The sequence below is a fragment of the Oreochromis niloticus genome, linkage group LG4 (genome assembly GCF_001858045.2).
Source record: "Oreochromis niloticus isolate F11D_XX linkage group LG4, O_niloticus_UMD_NMBU, whole genome shotgun sequence".
Lineage (NCBI taxonomy): Eukaryota > Metazoa > Chordata > Actinopteri > Cichliformes > Cichlidae > Oreochromis > Oreochromis niloticus.
This window is the reverse complement of record NC_031969.2, coordinates 6883534-6903988: the sequence shown is the minus strand read 5'-3', so window position 1 is coordinate 6903988 and position 20455 is coordinate 6883534. Positions and strand designations below refer to the sequence as shown.

Genomic DNA, 20455 nt, shown 5'->3' with positions numbered 1-20455 from the left:
AGTGCTGCTTTCTGGTAGTACAATCCTCTCAGTTCTGAGAGAAGAGTGTTAATCACAGGGTCTAGGGTCAATGTAAAAATGTAGTTTGCTGTTTTGGTTTAGGAAGTAAATATTGTTTTATTTAAAAATTACTAAGTGGCTCTCAAATACAGTCCTGAATTATCTAGATCCATGCAAGCGTTCCACCTACTGTCATTTCCACCAAGAATAACCCATGTTGGGATGTTTCCACCAAGAATAACCCATGTTGGGATGCACTGAGAGATATAATCTAACTTTAGTTAGCAGTTCATGCATCTGAAAGAATGAATCTAAGGCACTCCTGCAGCAGCCTTGCCTCTTAGAAACTGTCCCACTTGGCTAATTTTCTATTAATTTCTAGATTCCCATCAGGGGTCGGCTCCGTTTTTTTCTGGTTCTGTTAGTACAACAAGAATTGCTGGATATGACTCATAGGCGAGGGTGCATATTAGAAAGGAGGAAAAGAGAGCTAGCATGTGAATGATGGTGAAGTGAGTCACCAGGAGAATTTAAAGTTGATTTACTGATGGTTTCATGGTCCTCGCATTCTGACGGCCCAATAACAAGCGCTCGCAGCCTCCATTTCCACCTCCGCACAATCCTTTACAACCCTCATTAAACCCAACTCAAACATAACTGTCACACAACAAAGAGAGGACATAAAAAGAATATCATAACGTCTCTCCTTTGTTGTTTTCTTGGAAGTGTGTTTCAGATGACGCTGTGTTTTTTTTTTAACCATCATTGATTGTTGTGAAGTGCAAAAAGGTGCTAGCAGGGGATTTATAGTGTGCCGTTTGGGACACTCGTTTGACGAATGTCTGCCTCAGAAGTTAAAAGTAATTACACTCAAGAAAAGATTTTTCACCCTCAATAAACATGAAGCAATAATTTTGACTAAAATGCAACTGACATATATAAAAGCAATGGTTTATTTATTCATGCAGCTAATCTTTAAGGAAAATGTGCTTGTTATAAACTGAATGTATATTAATCAAGTAATTTTCATCTAACCAATTTCCATTAAATTCAACATTTTACACTGTACTCATGTAACAAACTTACAGGAGAAAATTTATTGTAATTAAACTAGTTAAAGTCAGTATTTTGTTCATTTTTTCTACACCTGATGCTTTCACGTAACCAGGCTTGAATGGAAAACTTGAGTGTAAGTAATTTTTATAAGATAACTGCACAGATATATCTGCTAAAAATGTTGTTTCCTTTTTATTTTTCCATGGTTTTAGTTACTTCACTGCAATATTCATGTCATTATTGGCTAGGTCCTTTGGAATGTTTATAAAGGGTGATGGGTCAAGTCAGCTTGATTTATATAGTTCAATATGTCAGATCGCATGCTTGCCTCAAGGGGCTGCACCTGAAGCTCCACCCACTTGATTATTCAAATTAAAATAAACGTTTTGGTTGCAAGGGACAGCCAATCAGAAGAGAGATAGCTTACAGGGAATGGAACTAAACGGCATGGTTACTGAGGGACACCAAGACCTATTGCAAGATACAAAGGGATTCTTTTGGACAACTAATCATGCAAAGCTATTACAGACAAAGATGAAGACGTATGGAACTGGAGGTTAAAATGAGCAACTCTGGATTCTTTTCCCTTCAACTTAAGAACAACAACCCATAATGACAAACTAAAACCATGTTTGTAGAGAGTTTTACAAATCATATCAGGATGCAAATAGGTACCAGCACCTCTCTGTAGACCTCTGTTATTAAACTGTGTTGAGACATAGAGCATAAAAATCACTTTTAAAGTTTTATGTGTTCCCAGGAGAACCCTGACTTTTGATTGAAGTGAAATTTTATCAGTTTTATCTACTTAACTTTCAATTTCTAACACATTACGTTGTCATTACTCTAAAGTACCTTTTACACACTGATGCTAAAACATACTTAAAAATCAAACATGTAATAACAGGTCTATAAAATAAAATGAAAGAAATACCATGAAGTTTATGAAAACGATGAGAAGCATATTTGGAACAGACTTCACTTCTATCACATTATGCTGAGCCAGAATCCCAGATACAGCCATGGGTTCATTTCTCTTTGAAATACTCACAGGAGAAATGGTTGCAGCCATAAACCAACCAAGGACGACTGAAAATAAACTGTACGATGAGTTTAGCGTTAACCTTCAGACTGCAATATGATCCATATGTGAAACACGGGGAAAAAACAACAACATCATTGCACTGCATTTCCACTACATTGCGTTAAAGTGATGTAAGTCATCTCGACAGCCTGTTTAATGACGGCCATATCAACCCATTACTTTTTTTTGGCTCTCCTTTCCTCCACCTGTCTGTGGGAGCTGCCACTCACTGTGATTTCTCGCCAATGGTAAGCTGCCGACAACAAATCACCTGATTTTTCACATTGAGAATCCCTTTTTTATGTCTCCCCAGCCTTTTGTCAAAGAAATAAAAGTCTGTCTCTCCAAATTGTTCTGTTACATAACACACCAGATTGCGTGGAAGTGGGCCACAGTTCTGTTTGCAGTTTTGTTTTGCCATCGTCTGGTGGATTTCAAGTGGCGGCTCACCAACGAGAGCCGACGGGCCCGTAGCCGCGTACTGGGAGCACGCGATGCTTTTAATGACAAAATGGGAGCAAAGAGGTGAAGGTGCTTAGATGTAATACCTAATATCATGCCTTTAATACTCTCACACACGCATAAATAAACACAACATTCTGAGCTGAGTGGTATATGGGCTAATCCCCTAGCTTTTAATACTGTAAAGAGAGAAGTAAAAGTACTATGATAATGCTGCTTGGGAATGCTATTAAGCAGGAGAAAGGAGGGGGAGAAGCTGGCCTGGGATGGAGGCATGATATATGGAAGAGGAAAAGGAGGGTAACTCACCCATCTGTATCCTGGAAGTTGACATTCACTTTCTTTGCAGACCCGAGGAGCTCTGAAAGACAAATAAAAGGGAGCATGAGTGGATTTTTGCAGCCCACAAATATGATAGCAATAGCCCCATCAGTACCTTGTTATGAGCAATATTTAACGTTTATGATTGCAACAATATCGTACTCTAGAGGAAGGGTAAGGTTTATTCATTCCTCAAGCCAGCCGAAACAGCATTTTCCACTTTTCCCCTCACTCATTTCCACCGAACGGAAGCCAAGATCTCATTATGAGTCACGCTGCCGTCACATTTCCTCGCCCGCTGTTTGCATGAAAGAATGCCATTACTTCGAGTCCAGCCCCCCCGCGGTGATGGCACCGTACGTGTCTGTCATTCTAAATATTTACGTCATTCAGAGCATGCTCGCTCATGTGTGTGAATTTAGGTAATATGACAATGCACTTAGATTCAAAACCCACAAAAAAGATGTGAAAATGTTTTCCAAATCAAGTCACACAATAGTTATTAAAATGATTTTTCCCAGCTTATTGGGAATATATACTTTTACTCTTTGGTCTGTGTGATGTCCAGAAGGGCAGATGTCTTAATATCACCCACTAAACACTGGAGGTCAGCTAGACATGCAGATTTCATCAATATTGGGTCCATGACCAATTCTGGAAATCTATATGACATCCGAACTAGGTCCACAATTCGGACGTCCAACCACGACCCACCTCGGATGCCAATATGATGTTCAACCTTTGAACTTTGGACTGGGTCATTTGTTTTGGACGTCACATGAACATCTATGACAGGTGCGGGAAATTTACATAACTAATAAATGTTTAGTTTTTTTAATTTACCAACATCAACATTGTTGTTATCAACATGATACATATGAGTACATATTATTTTTAAACAAACATGATTTATTATGTGTTAGGCTCCTGTGGGATTTTTGTGTTATGTTATATTTTCCTGTTTTAACAGGTTTATGTATTTCAATTAATCAACTTTGCTTGTAACCAGGTTAAAACTGCCACTCATTAAAATGTGTTTAAATATTAGAAAAGATGTAAAATAAAAATGGTTAAAGTGTTTCCTTTTAAAATGGGTACAATGTGTTTAATACATTTTAAAGAGCATTTGCATTATATATGGTTCATTTTTCCAAGTATCCTGTTTTATTGTGAAGAGCTTTGGAAGAGGAAGTGAATGTGGTTGTGACAGAAGTTGCGACGGAAAGTAGTGAATGTATGAACTGGGCTATCTGCTCGACAGGCTTTGTTGATATCACCTTAGAGAAGTCTGCTTGTCACTCTGCAGACATCCTTCACATGTAACTGTTTATCATGTTTCCAGAGGGCGGAGGACATGTTGGAACCACGAGACTACAGAGCCGAGAGAAGCAGTATAAAAACGACGTCTTAAATGTGTAAGACGTCCACGACAACTCCTCCAGGGGACCAAAATTGGACGCCCAAAAATGACATATAAATGATATATACAGACAGCTTCATTGTAAGTACAGAAGCCCCGCCCACCTGCTTTCAAACCCTCTGTATATAACGGGCAGCCAATCAGAAGAAAGATGCCTTTAAGAGAGGATGGCCTTAAGGCAACTGTTGTTGTGATTTGGCGCTATATAAATAAAATTGAATTGAGTTGAATTGAAAATGAGAGAAGCCAAAACAGCTTGTTTCAGACAGAGGATGAACTAACAGGCTCCCAAGTCCCACTATAAAACTAATAAGGATTCATGCAAAGCTACTCTCATAGAGTCCAAAAATAAAAATGAGGAGTTGGAAATCAGTATAACTGGATGTTATGTTCAGTATGAGATGCAGGTTCTGGGCTTCTGACCTTTTTTACATTGCAACACACCACATTTGAATCCACACAGTGTAGCTGCAATATGGACTGTGCATTAAATCTGTGCAGGAGATAACCAAGCACGACTTGGAAAAGTGTGCATCATAGACTGGAATGTCAATTCATGAGCAGAGACCTCTCCTGCTCATGGCATATAAAGTACAGATAATACTGAGGATATGAACTATACAGCATGGAACCAGGCTCGGTTATGATTTATTAGAATTATGTTCAGGGTTTTACTGTAAAAGTACAAACTGAAGCTATGATGCTATGCTAGAATTCTTTCTAGTGAAAAGGTTTTAAATGTACACTGGCTGTCTTTGCTGCCCCAGACTGAGAAAGAGAAAGCTTGAAATAAAATAATAAAATCAAATTTTTAATAGAGTTTTGCCTCCCTAATGAGCGGAACAATCCTCATGTTGCAGAGACAATGAGGGAGTACCTTAAACTTGCATTATTTTTAAGGGCCAGCAGGGGGCGACTCCTCGGCTGGCAAAAAGTCTTGATATGGTGTGAACTTTGTGGGCTCATTCACTGGTTTCAAGCCATACTGAACAAACCACTGAGTTCATTTTGTGTATTTTTGTCACAATCACAGTCAAGTCAAAAAAGGGGAAAATAAGGAAATGCTTGGAGGCTTAAAACCTGACAGTCACAAGTTGTTAGCCAAAGAACACGCAGTTCCTCTCAGCCGGTTAGTCCATCGCCCATCATCACATCTGGTTTGAAAAAACCAACGTGGAATTGGTGAAAACACACGACATGAGGCTTCCCGACAGGAGTTATCTAACCAACTATTGTGGCGATGGCACTGTGGCTACGTCCAGATTTAGGTCAAGTTCATTGTAAACGCACACAGATACACAATTGCTGGCTTGAAATAACAGATGCAGATCCATGCATACTGTGGTGCGTTGTGGCTTGTGGCTCAGCTGCAGGGGCGGAACACATGCACGCACGCACGCGCACATGCACACACATGCACACGCATGCACACAGACAAGTTTAATACTGCACTAAATCTACAAGCACAACTGCTACTTTCAACCTCATTATTTTTCATTTTCTGCCCTTTGTTTTTGCCTCTTATTAGCTGATGGTGCAGAACTGAGGCACAGCAAGGATGAGCTTGCAGTCTCCCTTCTTTCTCTCTCACATTTTTGCTCCATCCACAAACACACACGCACACTCCCTCTAGGGTGCAGGAAACAGGACAGTCCCTCTATTGTAGGGGAGACAGCTCCCAGCACCACTGGGAGAGGAACATTGATTTCCTAACAGGCTATTTCTGGCCACTTAAATGCAGGAATTCACTTTTTTCTTAATACAGGAGCTTTCAAAGGCACAATGTACATCCTGTGTGTTGTGTGTGTGTGTGTGGACAATAAAACCTGATATATTTCCGCTAACTTACATAAATACTAAAGTGTGGGGAGGTTATGATAAAAGGAAGAAAAGTTCAAAGAGGCCAGAAAAAACAAATAAAGCTCACTTTTTTGAATTTTCCTGATAAACACTGAACAATCACTGGCTTCTCCCCATAAAAGAACAAAACACATACACACAGCAGTCTTTTCCATGTGTTCAGCAGCCCTCAACCAAGCTCCTTTAACCCCATGACATGGCTACCAGCTATCGTCTATGACCCCGAGCCAACAGAAAAAAACTCAAATGAAACCAGGTAAAATTCCCCTTTTTACGTAAGTCTTTGAGACAGACCAAAGTTATAGGAAAACGCCATCTGGATATGTCTTGATGCACGCTCAGTCATCCAGGTAAGGAAATCCCAAAAGGTTAGGTAACCGAATTACCACATTTTTCACTGGATAAAGAGGAAGACTATGAAACAGAAACACACAAAAAGTAACTCTTGGATTTGTTACCAGGCATGTCATATGAGAATGTCATAGTTAGATGAACATGCTAACATGCTAGGGGTTTTGGAAAGGTTGAAAAAAAGGCACCACCAACTCTCAATGCTTGTACTGCCACATGTCTACTGCTTTAACTCATGGATCACGATTTACAGGACTATTAACCAAAAATAGAAGAAATCAAAAGAGCAGTTTTTCTTCAACATGCATGCAAAAAAAAGAAAAAAGAATAAATGTGTTTTTCCATTTACATCTAAACAAATTGGTTAGTACGTTGAGCAGCAGCAGCAAAACTGTGAGTGAAATGAGGCCTTTTGTGTCCAGAATTTGGGCTGAAAATTTGTCATAATGAATATTGGGGGAAAAAAGCTAACTGAAAACAACATTAAAGATCTCCAACAGTATTCAGGAAAGTGAGAATGAAAAATAAGTGGGTTCAGTGGAGTCTACACTCATAGCGACACATGATGAGGCATTAATAATTCAGCATTTTTATTGTCAGACTACATAAAGGGGATGGCTAGTAATAGGACTTCTGCAACATGCAATATTATAGTTCAGTCAGGACTACTGTAGTCAAACAGTTCTGGGAAAGGAGTAGAAATATCCGAGCACCAAACAGAGCAGGTACCAAGGACAAACGATATGACTAAGACAAAAAGGTGGGTTGCAAAGTGGCTTGCAGATGTGCTTGCAGGAAGGCTAAAGCTGTTTAGAGAGAACCATATACAGATTTTCCAAATGTGAAACCACATGTAAAAACTGTTACTACTGTCCATGCCTAGTCTGTGTGTGTGTATAATGTGAAGTCACCCAGCCGAAAACAGCTCAGGACTCCACATTCACAGAGCTACCGTTATATAAGATGGACCAACTCTCTGTCATACTTGGAGTGCTGAATACTGCTATTCTAACAAAGCCGCTGGCATCTTAGAGGTTCGAATATAGTGTTCTTTTGAGAGACCAGTCTCACTTTCAAAAGACCATACTTGGAAACTTTGTCGGGATCTTTGGTGTCACATAAGGGCCGATACCAATATTTGGTGATTTAAAAATCCAATATATCGCCTACTGTGTTGTTTTCTTTCAGACACACGACTCTAATGTTTTATGTGTATCTCTTTAAGATAAGATAAGATAAGATAAGATAAGATAAGATAAGATAAGATAAGATAAGACTATTGATCCCACGACGGGGAAATTTTTGCGTTACCTCAGCTCAGGTACAGATATTAGAAGGAAAATACAAAAAAAACAAATAAGTACAAACAATGAAAAATAAGTAAGATAATACACTATATACAACGGTAACATACACAGTATGTGATTATGGATATGGTTGTGGAAATATGCAAGACATAAACTATATAGCTTAACATAACTATTGTACCACTACTATTCCTATGTATAGACATGTACACACACACATGTACACACTAACTATACATATGTATACATATACATACATAGATACCTTTGCTATGCTTACTGACACACATGAATTCAAACAAGCCTTATTAATAAGAACGAACCACAAAATCATCAGTTTTCCTTCTCAAGAAGAGGTGTTTCCTGTATTTTACCAACCAAGACCTGCCTGAGGGGAAGACTGCACCTGCAGTGTAAACCTTAATGGAATATTAAAGAATACAGCACCATAGAAAATCGCTGCTCACCAGCTGATTCAATTCTGAGCTTATTCTAGCTTCAGAGGCAAAACTTCTCTGAAACTGCTGGAGGCTGAAAAACTGTGAACTACAATCTGTTATTGCAAAGTCAATTAAAAAGGCCCCAAAAGAGAAAAGAAATAAAATACATCTCATATAAAGAAGCAGGTTTAAGAACGGTAAACTGTTTGTTTGTACTTGGACTGTTTAAGCTATTTGTAAGCAAACTGTGGGACTAACCAGCCTGTGTGAGAGAGACTGTGGAGATACCAATTTGAAAAAAATTAAGCTAACGCTCAAGTGCCAAAAACTGCAATTCCTGGAGTGACCACTGGAGGCTGGCTTCAAAAAATGAGTCAGTTGGCTCCCATGTTTAGATGCCCAAATTTATAGCAATAAAATTACACTGATAGTCTAATGCAAACAACTATTTATGTCTCTATGGAGAGTTTCCCATCTTGTAACAACTGTACAGTAGGTTTCATTTAAATACTACTAGGGTACAGCTTGTCGCTCACTTCCAATAACTCAGGCTCATTGTTGTTTTTTCCTGTTTAGGGTATTTTAATATAATTATATGCCTTAATTTGTGGTACACAGCATCTACGAAGTTTTTGCTTCACTCTTTTTGAGTAAAATTGTAGCATTTAATTAGTCTTTTACCTAAAACTTGTTAGCATCTTTCCATTGCACCAGATAGGTCACCGTTAAAGGTTGCTAACCAAGCATGCTGGCATGAGCTGACAACGTAGCACTCTGCCCTGTCGTCCACATGTGCTCGTCTCTGGCTCCAAAAGCCAAAGGAAACAGTATATTAGGGATTATGTGGTCCACAGACCTATGGAGTTCACATCCATCATTTATATACACCCTATGGGATGAACTCAAAGTTAATTTAAAAGCCATCTACCTCCCCTCTGCAATCCTTCTCGGGTCCTGATGTTAACTGTGGGCTGCTTCCCTTTAGCAGGCTCATGTAAAGGTGAAAGGTCAATGAGAGCTGAAAGGCACTGTGGCTCCTTTAAGTTATACATGCCGGAGAGAAGGTGCATGCTCAAAAAGGTTAGATTTATTCATATGCCTAATATTAAACACAGTTGGTGTAGCTAAAAGAAGAGGCTGTTGTTCTTAGGGAGGATTATTCTCAGTCTGCTGATCCTCTGTTTTCTTGCCTGTGGCAAAAAGGGACCGATGCTATCATCATGGGAAAGGAGAAGCAAACCGTGTCACTGCTTTTCTCTTTATGTGTTCACTTATGTAATATCTATCCTGGGAAAGACTGTGCCTAGTGTAAAGATTACTTTTAGGCAATGTCATTTATTGTTCTATTACATTAAATAGTTGTTTGCTAAAGAAAAGGAAGCTTCACTTGCTCTGCTAACTAGTTGTCTTTAGCTCTTTGTTTCTTCTCTCTTTGCATATTTCTGTCACCTTCCCGTTTCTCTCCCTGGCAATGAGGATGGAAAACAGTCGTTCTGTCTCTGAGAGCAGACCTGTTGTCTTGGCCCAGATCGATCTGTCCCACTCTGACTGCTTCCTTCACCTTTTCATCCCTCTTTCCTGCTTTCTTCTCTCACATTCTTCCCCACAGGCTCACCAGTGAGAAAGGTAACAGCACTTCTCTGCTGTGTCAGTGAATCGCTTTTCCTCTCTCCATTTTTCAATTGCAGCATGTAAATTACACTGGCAGATGTTGGAGCGGGGTATGCCTTCATGCATTATGAAGGTGGACTCTTTTTCTTTCTTAAACATTTACCCAGAAAAATCAAATCAGGAGTGTTCAGAACTTCCCCTAACTTGTTTAAATGCTACATTTAACCCATGAAATGTCCCTTATCTGACCTTTGAACTATTTTGTTCCTACTATTTGCAGGCATGTGTTTATGCACAGCTTTCTAAAGGTCCCACCACAGCATGAGCACTGGGCCTGTTGTAGATTCATTGCTGTGCTGCGTGGCCCAGTTTCAACCAAGCTTCAGCTGTCAGACAGACAGCCTCACATCTGACTCTAGAATACTTTGGTATACAGAGGAGTTCCTGGTCAACTCAACAGCTGGAAGATGCCCAGGTCCTATGGCTGCATTAGAAGCTCAAATCATCACCCCTCTGTCTTGACTATGCTGTGTTCGGTAGTGCTGCTCCTCATAGCTAAACATCTCTACTTCAGTCTCATCTATCCAAATGACATCATTCTGGAAGTCTTGTGATTTGTTCAGATGCACCTTTGCAAACTTAAGTCGTGCTGCTATGTTCTTTTTAGAGAGTAAAGACTTTTCTCCTGGCCACCCTTCCAAACAAGCCATACTTGTTCAGTCTTCTTCTAATTGTACTGTCATGACCTTTAACATTTAACATGCTAACTGAAGCCTGTAGAGCAGGGATGTCAAACTCATTTTACATTGTGGCCCATATACAGATTAGTTTGATCTTAACTAGGCCAGATGGGTAAAAAAAATACATGAGTTCATGTATAGTTCATTCTCCAGACTGTCCTGTAATTATACAATGTTCAGTTTTTGTTTATTTAAGAGAAAACATATATGTTGGTATTTTTTTAACTTGCTCTGAGCTTTGCACGGCCTGACTTTGGGGGGATTTTGCAACAGCAATAAATGACAGTAATTATATTTGCCACAATGTACACAAAAACCATAAAAAGTTTATGTCTTGTGAAACTCCATCGTTGACATTTTAAGTTAACACTGTTTTTCTTAGTGGTACGAGTGATGCATTGTTGTGTAGTGATGAGGGGCTGATATATTTTTTATGTCATTATGTGGAGATGCAAAGGTCCTTGCACACGTTAATGTTCATATATTTACGGCTCTTTCTACAAAGTTTTTTTTCTGCAGACTTTTAAGTGCTATGATTGGATCTGTCTTATCTGAATGTTCCTTTGAGGTCGTGATTAACTTATCCTCTTGGATTTATATGTCCACAGGCTTTTAATCAAATTTCCTAATGCAGCTGTTCATCTTTTCGGACTGATAATGAAAGCAAGTCATTTTGTCTGTCTAGGCTTATTGCAGCCTGTGGGAAGGATATAGAGTCCTACCGATATCAGATTCTGGTACCAATATTTGCAACATGTTCTCACTCCCAAAGCATAATATTTGATGCAGGGTGACAAATCGTCAACATATTACTCTTTCGGGCACCCAACACGTCCCTAAATGACAAGATCAGAAAAATGAGGAAACATGAGAACCGTTTGGAATGAATCCACACATGTTCGTTCATTTTACTTAATTCACTTTGGAAAACACTATTTAACGTCATTAAAGTGCTGGTTAAGGTTAGGGGTAAGGTTAGGGTTAGGGCTGGAATACATGGCTGGAAAGTGTATTACCCCGGGACCGTCATTCTACTGCATTTCATCCATAACCCGGAGCGTAGCATAAGAATAAGGTCACCTTTCGCGTTCCTCAGGAACTCCGCGGGACGTGACAAATCGTCGGGATGTTACGCCTCGGGAGTGAGAACAGGCTGATATTTGGTGATTTAAAAATGTGATATTCCAATATAATGGCCATTATTTTTTTTTATTTATTTTTTTGCTTTCACTTTCTTCCTGTTAAAAGGGAGTTTAGCCTTCTCACTCTCGCCAGGTTCTTGCTCAAGGGTTAATATTATTGTAGGGTCTTTACCTACAATATAAAACACCTTGAGGTAACTGTTGTTGTGATTTGGCACCATATAAATCAAACTGAACTGAATGATCAAACAGCCTATTTTAAATGTTGATAATAACAGATCGGCAAAAAGCTGATAATATCAGTCTGGCGATGAATTAGTTAACTTCAACTTCAGGGTTGGGGGAACTCCAGGCCTCGAGGGCCGCTGTCCTGCAGGTTTTAGATGTGTCCTTGAGCCAACACAGCTGATTTAAATGAACAAATTACCTCCTCAACATGTCTTGAGGTTCTCCAGACGTCTGGTAATGAACTAATCATTTGATTCAGGTGTGTTGACCCAGGGTGAGATCTAAAACCTGCAGGACACCGGCCCTCGAGGCCTGGAGTTCCCCACCCCTGGTCTACTTGAATCGCTAATTGAGATGGTGGGAGCTAAATGGTAAACAGACTGGTTCTTATAGTGCTTTTCTACTGTACGTGTAGACTGTATTATCTGACACGCTGGCCATCTTTAATATGAGCGTCCACCTTTATAATGGGAACTAGCATAATAGAAACCCTGGAAATCCAACAAGATATAGAAGGATGTTCGTTTATGTCTTTTGTGTGCTGCCTGAATCTTTGCTTTTCTTTGAAGCAAGCTCTCTGCGGCCTTCTGCTTCATTTCCTGACATCATAAAAGGGCATGGCCACCCCCATGTCATCAAATAAGGATGGAAGCTTTGTACACGGCATCATATAAGGACAGAGAGGGTAAGAGTGGGAGCCCTGCCAACATCATCCTCTGCCTGCCAGATGTACACACAGTAAATCAGCCAACACCCACACACACACACACACACACACAGTTCTGCATCATGAACGTATACACATGCAGTGAGAGGCAGCTTTGCTTCCAAAACAGATTTACAGACATTACAGTGATTTGTGAACAACAGCAAAACACTGACTCCTCAATATATAACATTTAGCAATAATAATTTACCCTGTAGATATTTCTCTGTGCGTGTGTGTGTGTGTGTGTGTGCGTGTGTGTGTGCGTGTGTGTGTGCGTGTTACAACACTGCAGGAGCTGTTTGATCCTCATTGACCCTCTTTCTTTCCTCCCTCCTTATCAACACTTCCTGGTTGGAATTTCCTGAGCAGGTATCGTGCGCACACACACACACACACACACACACACACACACACCATCTGCTCTCAGTTCACACACAAACACACACACGCTCAACACGCACACACTTCTAAATTCAAGCATGTGGATGTGAAAATGCACATATACCCATATACAAAATATTGACATTTTATTTTGCATTCCTCATTTCCCTGTATGATTCAAATGTTTACCACCATAAATAAAGCCAACCGCTGAGCCGACATGCTGGCCAGCGATGTGTTAAACTCTGGCTGCAGCTGTCAAACACTGTATTTTCAATGTTCATAACACATGCAGTGATACTCAAAAGTGGGCTGATAGATCAAATGTGCAGCGCTGCAGGAACTCAGTGTTCTGCCAAAGAGCAGGTCCAGCCAGTGATGGCGTAACGGCGGGAATTGGAGGTAACTTTGGTGTTAGCTCCACATCTGTTACTGTTTCCATCCAAGTAACCAACGCTTAGATGGAAACAAGTCATACTGCCCAAAACAAAGAGCTGGGTGGAAGTGCATGACTTAGGATTGCTAATAAGACATATTTTGATTATTTGAGTTGTCTTTCTCCATCAAACAGTTTAATTAAAATTCATAGCTTCATGTTTCCTTCCTCTATTAAGTTTTTACCCCCAAAATCTTCTACTGCTGCTGTTTCACAATAAAAGGATTTAACTGTGCTTTTAATGTGAAGCACTCAAATTTTACCAAGACTGACTTTTTCTGAATTGTGACTTTAAAATTACTGTGTTATTCTTAAGTTTAAGGTGGAACACATCAGTTTTTACGCCTCCATGTCACACAACCATAGAGTGTTTATTAAAGATAGACAAAATATAACCCACTGGTTGCCATCTTGGTGTTTTGAAATCACAGGTGCCTTCTTCTTCCCCCGTACAGCTGCCAAGTACTTATTCAAAAGGGGGCATCTTATTCTTAGCATTCCCTTTCTAATATTGTAGGGACTAAACCTTTCAAAATAAAGTGCTTTGATGCAACTGTTGCATTGTTGACATTGCATTTAAAGCATAGCCTGCTTTGTCATCCTCTTTGATTCCCATATACCCATGTTTTGTTTAGCAGGACTTGAAGCTACTAAAAGACTATGATTTCATCAAGAAACTGTTAAGTGACTGAGAGTCATTTTCTACTGATTTCAGGGCCTTTTTCAATCCAAGGGAGCTGCTCCCTGTTGGCTATTAAAAAGAATACATTTCTGCACTGGCTTAAGTTTTTAGAGCCAGAGGCTACTTCCATATTTTATTTACAGCCTGTGCACAGACTACAGACCAGGTTAAAGGAGCTGACTTCTTAAGTCCATCCCTGATAGAGGCTGCCTTGAAGCCCCTACCTATACTCCAGGCAGTCGGTGGCAGGTGCACCTCCACCCAGAGGGTTTTTATCTGAATTTAAATGAGCTGGAGTGTGTTTTAAACACTAGGAATAGATGCTGGAATATTTTGAAGTCATCAGTCTTGCTTTCACACACAGGCTATAACATTCAATGAATTGTGCTAATGCTCGAGATGCACTCTTTTAATGTGACAAGTCAACTCTATCAACAATTTTAGCAAGTCTAAAGCACTTAAGTAAAGCAATCACCCAAATAGTTACGCATTTTATGCTGTATCTTTTCATTAGTGTTATTATATATGTGCTGCAAACGCACATAAACACACACACACACACACAAAGCCACACTAAATCACTTTACAATTTTGTTGCTTGCCGCAGCAGAACTCTGGGAAAATACTGATTTCACGATGTTGCTGCAACCTCTCATCCTGCAGCCTAACTCTGTTCTATCCTCTCATACACACACACACACACACACACACACACACTCAACCAGGGAGCTCTGGGTTGCATGGAGGCGGTTGCTAGGTAACAAGCATCCTCTGGCTCCTCCTACACATGGAGAAGTGTGCTGTACACACACACCCAAAAACACAAGGATTCAGACTCACATGCACCCACACAAACACACACACACACACACTCACAGTAAAAATCATGACATAATGAGAGCGGTGACAGTGTGACATCCTTATTTCCACATGAACTGTGTAAAACAGCATCTGCTTCTTCCGCAGAGGATCGAACAATCGAGACACACACTCTTCTATTCAGAAATTCAGCTGACACCTGAATCCAGATCAGTTGAGCTCAGCTCTTCAGTTCATTACCACGTTTTTACACTCATTAATTACCGTATCAGCGATAGACTTTCTCTCCTCGCCTTCAACCCGTACTTGAGGCTGGTAGCGAGCGCACTGCCTGTGCATTTAAATAACTCTCTAACAGCCCGATCCTCATTTTCAGGGGAGCCCCGTGCAAATCAAAGCAAAGCAACGCAAAGGGGAGCGCTAAGTCATTAAAACAGAAGGCGGTGCAATTATAATCATAGACATGCAAGCAAAACACAAACACATTAACTCATAGAAATGACACACCAGGGATAAACAGCAGCGTTCACGCTACAAATGAGTGATTCTAATTTAAGTTTTTGTTGTGTGTTATTTCAGTCAAACACTGCTAAATCAAACCGGCCATAACTGTGGGTGTAATAAAAAAGAAAACGTCAAACAAAGCAGTGAAAAATTTAATCGGTTTTGTAATATGAAGCGGGAGTTCTAGAAACACAACACAATTAAAAGTCATTTGTAGTGCATGGGCACTGTGTATTCCCCAGTTGGTTGGTAAGATATGGCTGGTTGTTGCCAGATTAAATCAGTTGCAGAGACACCAGAAACCTCCTTGTGATCACTCTGGTTGATAGCAGGTTGCCTTGGTTACCCACAGTTTCCATGGAAGACGCCAATTTGTCTCCAAACACTTGCCTACTACTGGCAGAGCGAGGGAAAAAGAGCAACACAAATGGAAGTTTTGCCTTACTGCCACCGATACATGAAAAGGAACAACTTTTACACTGAAGGCTAACGATCTCTGTTTTCTGTTTCCATAGCTAACAGTTACCATGGCAGCAGGCAGCCTGCTACCAACCAAAGCAGTCACGTGGACCTCAGTTTCACCTAGCAGCCTCCAGCCGGTAACTGTGGCATCACTGCTAATGTGGAGTATCAAACATTTAAAATTGCTCATGTTTTTTTTAATAGGTTGTTGCCATACTTCTGCAGTGGATTTGAAGAGGGACAAGAGAGCCACATTAGCCAGTTAGAAATAAACCATAACTATTCTTCATTCATCTTTTTGTACTCAGTGTTGCATATTGATAGATTTGCGATGAATGAAATGTCACTCGGGAGTACTATAACACTTTTTCCTCTAAGACTGATCTACAAAAAAAAGCAAAAAAATATTAAAACTTGCATGAGCTTTTTAATTAAATTTAATTTCACTGAACTGAACAACAACTTTCACCTCAAGGTGCCAAATTGTGACATAGGGGTGTCAAACATAAGGCCCGTGGGTCAAAATTGTCCCAGCAAAGACTCCCATAGGTCCCGCAGGACAGCTTTGGAAAATGTGACGGAGGACATCAATTTTAGACTTTTAACTGATTTTTTTTTTTAGGTTTTACAGATTTTCTTATGTCATTCATACTACACCAAAGGAATTAAGTGATAGATAAACGATTAAGTGACAGAAAAGCATCTGTTTTTCAGTCCTTCCTAAAAAAATTGACTTTTTTCAACAAAAAAAAGAAAGAAAGAAAAAAACGAAGCGGTGAAAACAAAAACAAAGGCTGAAATCTGTTTTATAATTACTGGACAGTCCAATTACAGAGCTGTTTCACAAATGTTTTTTCTTACAGTTTAAGCCCAAAGAGCCATGTTTACAGATTTTTTTCATTTACTACAGCAGCATTTCTTTATCATGTTGAAAAACTGAGAATTACTCTTGAAATTAGGCTTTCTTTAAAAAACTAAACAAGAAAATAAATAAAACCCTTTTTGACAGCAGGAAGGAAAAACTGATGTTTAACAGGAAGAAACTTGCAGCAGATCCTGGCTCAGGGGTAAGGGAGGGGGGCGGGACAAAAGGGCTGGTGTTAACTTAGACAATGTTTTTAGTATTTTTCTCTCCTTCATGTAGGGGACCATTTGGTTTGACCTGTCAGGTAAATTAAAATGACCTATGGCTAACACATTCATGACTTGTTTCTAGAGCACACAAACGCAGCATTAAAATTAGAATCAATGAAGTAAAACAGCTAAAATGACCATTTATATATTTGATCACTATCACTTGCCACCCAGTTGACCCCCTCACCATCGCTGTCACTCAGGGTGTTGCCATGGGACAGTTTTATTGATTGACAGCAGCATTATGAGAAAGCGACAGTCAATAATTGCACGCTCTCAGCCCGGACGACCACACACGATGGATGCATCGTAATCTGATCAGAAGAATGGAAACAAGCCTGTGTCAGTGCAAATACACGACCTCATCGTGAACACCCGTGCAAGCTAAGCATGCACATAGCAGGTACACACACACACACACACACACACACACACACACACACACACAATGATGAGCATTGTTCACTGTGTGCCAGAGGAAGTCAGAGGTGCAGCCGGATGAATTCATTTACTATAAATACACACATCACAGCCTCACTAACTCTCCACTCACACACACACTGAGAAGAGCACAAACACTCACAGAAGCATCTCTGTGTGCTTCCTCACACACATGTGATCCTGACACATCTGCTTCAACAGGGCAGGCAGGATGAGAGTGGAAGATAAAGCACAGGATGGAGGAACACAAAGGGCGTGTGTGCTGTTTTTGTGTGTGGCTGTGATACACTGGCTCCCAGATGAAGCTAACAGCACAGCCAGTCTTTCTCATTCTATTACCTGATCAATTACTGCTGCTTCCTCTCTCATCTTCTCCTCCAAACCTGCCTCCTTTTCTCTCTGGTTTGCATCTTCTTCCTGTCCTCTGTACTTCCTCCCTTCCTTTCTTCCGCTTAAATCTTCCTGCTGACACGTTCCTCTGGATTATCTCCTCCTCTATTTTTTGTCAATATACTGTGATAAGTACTACTTTCCAATGATTCTGAGGAGGACCGCTGGTATTGAACTGGGCCTTATCTCCTAGCATCAGTGGCTAACTGAAGTAATGCTACAAAGCGTGAACACCTGCAGCTATCAGGAGCAGGCTCTTAGAGGATGATCCACGGAGAGCAGTTGTCATCGTTAGAGTCCTTTCTGGTTAATGATAAACAGTCTGACTCTTACATAAAGCGCGATATACAACGTGGCTCATTCAACCATTTGTGTTATTTAACCCAACTGTATTATTTAACACTATTCAGTGGGCTGAATATATAGGTAATCAGTTAGCTAAAGCAACAGCTACGATGACCAATGACACTTTAGCATTAAGTAATTCTGAAGAACTGACATGAGTCACGACTGAGTCATTGCTTCAACCCCTCTATGAGCTACCTGGTTATGCTTTGCCTCTCTGGAAGGACTGTGATCAGTGGGTTCTGTCTATGTGCTGGTGGTCTGGGTCTGCTTTCTCCTCTATGTTTCTCTTGCTGCTTGTTACAGGACAAAGTTCTCTTTTTCTTGGTCTTTTTCTTGTCTTTAAGTTGATAATATCGCCACAATATAGGATCACACAAAGCAGGTACGACTGTTTGCAGGATTTCACCAGCGTTGACTATCGATATTTGGATACCCATGAAACACTCAGAATACCCATAATGCAACACTCTTTGTCAAAGGCTTCAGCAGGTACTTTCCATTCATGTTGGGGTTAACATGCTACTTTAATCTTGCACTACGTATATTCTTCAGTTATCTGCAACTATTATCTGCATGATGGGCTGACAGAAGAAGCGTCCCCAAACGTCACCTTCCCCCGTGTTCTCGCGCTACACCCAGTTGACTTGTGTTTGTGTGGCAGGAAGTGAAAAGTAATAGAGCAGCCCATAACTTTGACTAGAAATATGAATCACTTTGAGTTTTATTGAAAACAAGGGCAGGAACATGCGCCCAGGCCAGAAACAGCTGCTGCTAACTAAAACAGCAATCATCTTTATTTTCAACAGGTTTCAAAGGTTTTTGATGAGCAGTCAGTAATAATAAAGTCCTGATTCAATCCAACAAACATCCAGTGCAGCATCCTGAAGCACCAGCCACCAACCAGTCAGTGAGCAGATGGTTTTTGCCAGGGTGGCCGCACTTTTTCAAATTCTTCATTTCGTGTTTCGAGATGACTCAAACACAATTCTGCTGCAAATTCTCATTTTGGTCACCGTTAAGTTACACATGGGGGACATATGTTCAATGTGATATGTCAAACAAATGGAAATAAAGGATTTAACATTGCATTTGCAGGGGGATGATGAAATGAACATAATATTTACAAAAGAACTGAGATTTATAATACATATTTTTTAAAACATAATTAAATTTACATTTTTTCCACTCCTGTGTACCTAGTAATACAATGTATAACTAGCAGTATACTAGTAGAACATACTTGCCACTACATTCATATTAAGTTACTTTTGTTAGCTTGTGCAACAGCCTGGAGGTTCACTGTGTCACACAGTGTAATATACAGTTGGAATGGGAACTTCTTATATTTCACTGTTTTTCTCTGTGTGTGTGTAGGCACAACATTTGGATGATGAATACTGATTACCTCTAAGCTACAGATTCATATTTGCTCAGCTGCACACACACACACACACACACACACACACACACACACACGTACACAGCCATATATGTGACATCAGAAGCAGGTAAACAGGAAGACGGCTGATTGAATTACAGTGGAAAGACTTACTAGACCATCTGAGAGCAAAGGACAGCGATGGATAAGGAGGAAAGGCAAAAAGAGATGGTGGGACAGGAAGCACTGATACAGAAAGTGATTATGAGGCAATCTGATCAATGCAGGCTTCAGCACACTGCATTATTGCTGCGTTGTTAAACAATAATACAAGTTTTCACCTACATTAGTCTTAATGTATGGTGACAGCTTGACATATGAAAGCTTTCATCATTATCTGCTAGCATCCTTTGCCATTTGTGAATGCCATTTATCTACACCATTTAGCTGAGTGTTAGATGGAAAACTGTATCTGCCAATAAACCTGACTGTAATAAGAATGAAAGTGGAAGTGGCTTTACACCATCTGGCTGTAATAACCAGCATTTACAGAATTTAAAAGGATGAAGTAGCCTTTCCGAAAGTGAAAAGAGAAAAGAGCTAAATTGTACGAAAACGGTCACTTACTGTAAGTGACATAAGTCTACTGCTTGAAAATAGAAACATACATTTTTCATTTTCATGTTACATGTTCGCACCCTTTTAAGAGTAAGACAAAAAATGACTCCACCAAAAAAACACTATGTTTT

At 40.0% G+C, this 20455-nt stretch overlaps 1 protein-coding gene across 7 annotated transcripts in view; it reads right to left on the bottom strand.

Annotated features, from left to right (window-relative positions):
* Window positions 1-20455, bottom strand: part of caskin1 (CASK interacting protein 1) — a 111298-nt gene that overhangs the window by 51217 nt on the left and 39626 nt on the right. For all 7 annotated transcript variants that reach the window (XM_019358346.2, XM_019358342.2, XM_019358343.2 and 4 more), the window contains exon 2: window positions 2912-2963. In XM_019358346.2, the coding sequence (XP_019213891.1) occupies window positions 2912-2963 (52 nt within the window). The remainder of the gene's footprint in view (window positions 1-2911; window positions 2964-20455) is intronic.